The sequence below is a fragment of the Conger conger genome, chromosome 9 (genome assembly GCF_963514075.1).
Source record: "Conger conger chromosome 9, fConCon1.1, whole genome shotgun sequence".
Classification (NCBI taxonomy): Eukaryota; Metazoa; Chordata; class Actinopteri; order Anguilliformes; family Congridae; genus Conger; species Conger conger.
This window is the reverse complement of record NC_083768.1, coordinates 33,877,013-33,883,012: the sequence shown is the minus strand read 5'-3', so window position 1 is coordinate 33,883,012 and position 6,000 is coordinate 33,877,013. Positions and strand designations below refer to the sequence as shown.

Genomic DNA, 6,000 nt, shown 5'->3' with positions numbered 1-6,000 from the left:
GCAGACTGGATGAGATACATTTTTTTACCTGAAACAAAAACTATTCTTGATTCTAGGCTTTTGATTGCCTTTGGGGTCATGTGCATGACATGACATGAGGCCCAGAGTTCTGCCAATGACACTCCATTATGAGAAAATGAGAAAAGAAACTGTCAAAGACATTGGCCAAACAATAGACTTTCTAAAATACACTGTTTAAAACAATATTGAGAGCACTATTTTATTTTATATCGTTTTTATGTGTTATTCTAGTACTGACAAAATTGCTATTTGGTATTGGTCTTTGGTCTGACTTCCTTATCTAGAGGTAAATTGTTTGTATCAATCAATGTTTGTATGGGTTATATTTGCTGAGCAGGGGGGTTGGATGGTGGTATAGGCCGAATTACTGTCGCTACAGTTAATAAGCCAAAGTGACTCATAGCTGTCCTTAAATATGTTACATAGAATATACCTTGAATATATTATAGAGCTACTCTATTCGTAGAGTAAAAGTCATTAATATTTTTCATGGAAACACTGAAATGTGTCATAGATGTCAGGCCTATCTGGTAGGCAATGCGTTGCCAATCTATAACTTTACAGACAGCATTGTAGGCTAATCGTTTGTCTTGATTTGGCAAACGTGCGAAATATTCACCCTTTTCACTATACGACTAATGCAAGGCATTGCACGTAGGCGCCTCTGCAGCGAGACCGTCCTGCAGGTGAAGACGGACACTGACATCTCCCCCTACCCACAGACGTGTAGCATCGGAGTGCGTGTGAGGGAGGCGCTTCGTCCATTGGCTTGCGGTCTGTCGCTTGGGTCGAGCCCACCGGATTTGTGAATGGAGCGAGGCGAAGTCTCACAGCTGAGCAGTACGCTCAAGGGAAACGAGGGCGAGTAGCCTAGTTCAGACGTTTGAACCTACAAGTTCACTCTGATTTATAACTTCAGCCAATTCACTGAGAGGAGATTAGTTGGAACTTTGAACAACTGTCTGCATGGCAGTCAAATGTGCTAGAGGAAGGACGGATTGTAATCTTTGTTAATGTAATCTACACGTCTAGAAGAGGACTCGCTTCAAAGGTCCAGTCCTTTCCGCCAAACGAAATGGATGCTTCAAAATGTCTGTTTGTTTTATCACTGAACGTCTTGTTTTCGTCTGTAAGTATGTTATTTTCTGAAACAGGCAATTACTTCTTAATTAAGAACAGACCAGAAATTACAATATTAAATCGCTGAAACTTTAGCGTAGTGTTTGACTGAATGTTTGGCTAGCTGACACCGTGTGGCGGTGAAGTCGGTACAATTAGTTGATATTTTGACCATGCCCATGAGATACATTTTCTGTAACGAAAATTACTTTGTCTCAAGTAGGCTAGCTATTTTTATTATAATTGCGATGCAGAACTTCAATTATTATATTAAGCAAACTGTAGGCAATAGGCTACTAGAGTGTAAGCCTCGTCAAATCAAAGTCGTAATTTACAAGCAAAACGTTAAAATCTGTTTGTTTGTTTTTTTTGTGTCTTTTGCTCTTTAGCGGAATTAAATGATAAGTATTCATTCTTTATAATGAGTGTTATTGTTCTAAACACAAACGAAAAAACTGTAGGTAATGCGTAAAATGTTATATCTGTTTGGCTACAAGGAACATTACGCAAGACCCTACTATACGTAGACCTGTATGAATATCGTAGGCTACTTCTCAAGGGAGCGTTCTTTCCTGAAGGGACGGGGAGATACGGATCAGATCCAGGAGTAGACTACAGCCAGAGAGAAGCCCCACGCTAGTGTATTATGTGCGCACAGTATCGCCACAGCATGCCGTAGCAGACATATCTCACCTTCATAACACGAGCTTTCCTCCGTGTCTTTTGTTTGCTCATTGCTCGCGTTATTGCCCTCTCGGGTTTAAGTTTGCTGTTCTTTTTACCTTTGTTTGGTCAGAGGATTCTTTCGAGGATTGTCGCAAAACCGTGGTGGTTTGAGTGATGTTTAGCGCAGTGAATTGCTTGGCGATTAGACTGTTGATGAAGCGCGTACTTTTGGCTATGTATTGTGTATACTGATTTGAATTACTCGAACAACATCACATTGTTGCTCTGTTTGTCACTTATTAAATTATCCGAATTTAACCGGGTCTGCCTATGCTAAGACGCGAGGACTCGCAGTGAGCCAAATATCATGGTGTGACATAGTTGCGCATTGCAAGTAGAAACAGGGCAGTGTTGGAATTTAGACTTCACGGTATTGAAACTTATCTTGTGACCGTTTAAAATGTTAAATCGCACAATTTAGTCCCCCTTTATCCGGGACTCAGTTTCCATTTATTGCCGCTCGATATATAGGGAACAGTTGGGAATTGAACCTGGGACGACGCTATATTGCTGCCTAATGTATGCTCTCGTCTAAAGGGGAGCGACAGTGAATAGACTTGCGCTCGCTAGTAATCTTACCAACGGATCATCAGATCACCATTAACAATTGTATGACACTATTTTTCATGTAAACCAGCGTTTAATTATGATGTACTGTACACATTTAGTTGTTCTGTTGCTTTACATCCGACTTTGGGGTTGCAAATAAATATGCAGAAGTTGATCATAAAGAACTGTAAAAGCTACTACTGTAAGTTGTGAATTAAAATAGTCCTGTCTCCCGCACTGAATTCCTGGCACAATTCCCACAGACTGTAGAATGCATAGGGATTTAACAGTTTAAAGTACCCACAAGCCATTTTAATGGAACACATGCTTTTAAAAATGTGGCATAACATACTGTAACACGATGTTAAGTGCTAAATTAAGTGCTATTGGACTTATATGTACTCTGTCAAATTATTACTGGATATTTTACTGTGAAAGCTTCCTTAGCGTATTTACAAAGTAGGGCTCATAGCAATTTTAATGTTCATTGATTCCAACCAGTGTCATATAGCAGCTCATTACTGCAGTAGCTTGCCAATAGCCTTTTAGGTTGGGTAGGGGGAGTTGGAGGTGTCTGAAGGCCATTTTCTTCCTCATTTCAAATTTTTTGCTCAGTTCTTCCAGCTGGCGTCCTTCCAGTCAAGGTAATGGCTGGGCTGAGTAGATTTGTCATTGCAAAGTTGCAGCAGTGCACAGCTTCTTTGGAACATTCTGACCACTAGTGAGCATGATTCTGTGATTGCTTTGGTTCGTGCGTCTGTTGTGTGAGGACATCTTCCCATTCAAGCTTGTGTTTTGCTGTGTCACTTGCCATTATAACACTGAATAAATTACAGAAAAGTTTAATATTTATTTATATCTTAAATGACAACTATGATGTCCCTTTGTTCTCCGATATTTGCCCAGGTCAACAATTTTGTCCATATTTGAAAACTGGATAGGTTTGAGAACTTTGTGAATGAGCCAAGAGATCAGTGTCTGGAAGCTGCATCTTTCTTAATTGGTAACCTGTAATTATGCACATGTAAGGTGCCCTAGAACAACAGTGTCCCATTGCTTTGTTGTGCATAGTAAAACGCAGTATCATTTAAAGGTTATCTATGACCCTGCATTCCTGTATGCAATTCTTTTGGGCGACATGGCTCAGGCATTAAGAGCAGTCGTCTGGCAGTCGGAGGGTTGCCGGTTCGATCCCCCGCCCGGGCTGTGTCGAACTGTCCCTGAGCAAGACACCTAACCCCCAAATGCTCCTGACGAGCTCATAGGCACCTTGCATGGCAGCCAATCACCGTTGGTTTGTGAGTGTGTGTACGAATGGGTGAATGAGAAGCATCAATTGTACAGCGCTTTGGATAAAGGTGCTATGTAAATGCCAACCATGTACCATTTTGCATTTTCGTTTATGTTTTGAGAGGAAAAGAACATCTCTAAATAGATGTGTTCTAAGTCTCTGAAACTAGTCTTGACTGATAGTTAGCACTGAAACACTGAGCGCTGACTGAGACCTACCTTAGTGTCCACCAGGCTGTGAGTAACGCTGTAAGAGCATTTCTCCCCCTGGCAGGGACAGGGAATTATTCTCATGGTCCTGGTTTCAAATCTGGGGCAGGGCTGTTGTGACTAATATGGCAGTCTGCGGACCCTTGCTTAATGAGCAAATCAGGATTTAAGTGTGAACTGGGATGGAAGTAGAATAATATGTATTACGGTAATGAACATTTGCCAAAAAACTGTTGCTTGTTATACATTTTAACAGCATTACCAGACCAATGATTAGTTTGAGGTAGAAGCGTTTTTTATTTATGTCATTAAAGTTATGGAATGCATATCTTTAGCTGTTTAATAGAAAAAATATTGCAATGTCATAGAGCTTTAAAGTTATTTTCAAAATACTGTGGCTCCTAAATGTATTTGAGGAAATATTTTTTTCATTACATTCCACCAGGAATTAACATTAGAGAGCCAACAGAAATGACTTTTGACATTGCCATTTCTGAAATGCCTAAGGAAAACCAGCAATTAAGGGTGATAAATATTTACCTACCCCATAGCTTGGCTGAAAAGAAAGTTCTTGCATCTGACACATTTTTATTGTTGGTATTTGGGGGATAAATGTAATTGGCATAAGTGAATGAAAACAGTGTTGTGGTGTTAATTAAACATTCATCAAGGTACATCGTGAGGCAGTAGTGTAGCTTAAAGGTGCAGAGACTGAACATGTGCTTTAAAGCTTATGGGCTTGATCCCCTGATGGAGGGCTGCTGTTGTGCCTTTGACTTGAATTGCTTCTGTAATATCTTCCATTTTATAAATACATTTTATGTGAAAATGTAATTCAAGTTGGAATGCCAAGTCTTTGGAATGCCATTGCAATAAACATTTTGAAATGTCAAATTTGAGCTTTTCAGACATTGCCAAAGCAGCACCCTTTTATTGGTCGTATTAATGTTTCCATTGCTTCCATTACCTGCAAGTACTGGTTTGGAGTTCCAACTTTAGGTTTCTGCTTGAGCTCATTGGAATCAGTAGAATTTTATCCCAACAAAGACTTAAAAAATTTAAGACCATACTGTTCAGCCGTTTTTTCTTTTGAATCATGTATTGCCGCAGTTTATGTAGACAAAAAGAATCTGTGGAAATCATTGGTGAACTGTGCCCCTTATGGAGTGTCTTTACATAGCAAGTCCAGATGCATGAATGCCGTTCCTTTCACAGACTGCCATGGCAACAGCACTTGTTGTTAACGTCAGCTTTTGCACCTTCCATTCTGCTGCGCCCTTGAAAACATTCCACCTTAATGGAGCCAAGTGATTCATACGACATACCGTGATTACCTCTAAAAAAGATATGAATCCCTGCCAATATAACATTTCAGTGTAATGATGATGATGATGATGATGATGGTGATGAGGTGGAGGAGGAGGAATAAGGTAGATAATGATGGTGAGGATGATGATGAGATGGTTATTCAGTCCTATTTAGCACTCGCTCTTATCCATTTCTTCCCAGACATTCATAACATATCCATTTCTACAGTACATCAGATTTATCAGAATGTAAACGGAAGGAAATGTTGGCTTCAGCAACATTTGACTTATATTAAAGCAAAGCTTTTCTCCAGTCCGTTTCCCGACATTTTGAAACTGTTTCAATGTGCCCCAGAGCTGTTTAAACTTGCCCCAGAGTATCAGTTTCACTCCCGCTATTTTTTCTGAACTGTAATCACCTGGAATGTTCTAGAACTGTACAGATGGTCTATAGTCATAACAAAGACATGAATCTTCTTGAAACATATTTGCTCTAATATATGAATATAGTTTTTAATTAGGTGAAAACCTAAACTAAACCTAAAGTCTCCCCTACTTTTTTCCTGCAGCAGAATGTCTTTGCTGATCACATGGTGAGGGGTACTATAGACAATCAAAATACTACTACTGGCTGCATGTTTTTACATTTCATCTTATGTTAGCTCAATCATCATATACTGTGATCTCTCTTTGGTTGGGATAATGGGATTACACTGGAATCATACACAGTAAATGCTAAGTGCTGAAATGCTACTGTATTGTCTGACACGTGGAACCT

General features: G+C 39.7%; 1 protein-coding gene across 1 annotated transcript in view; it reads left to right on the top strand.

The window, feature by feature from the left end:
* Positions 1-886: 886 nt before the first annotated feature.
* The window catches only part of LOC133136941 (vasoactive intestinal polypeptide receptor-like), a 50,744-nt gene continuing 45,630 nt past the window's right edge, over positions 887-6,000 (top strand). Inside the window, exon 1 of the mRNA XM_061254830.1 lies at positions 887-1,150. Coding sequence (XP_061110814.1) covers positions 1,097-1,150 — 54 coding nt within the window. The 5' untranslated portion in view covers positions 887-1,096. The remainder of the gene's footprint in view (positions 1,151-6,000) is intronic.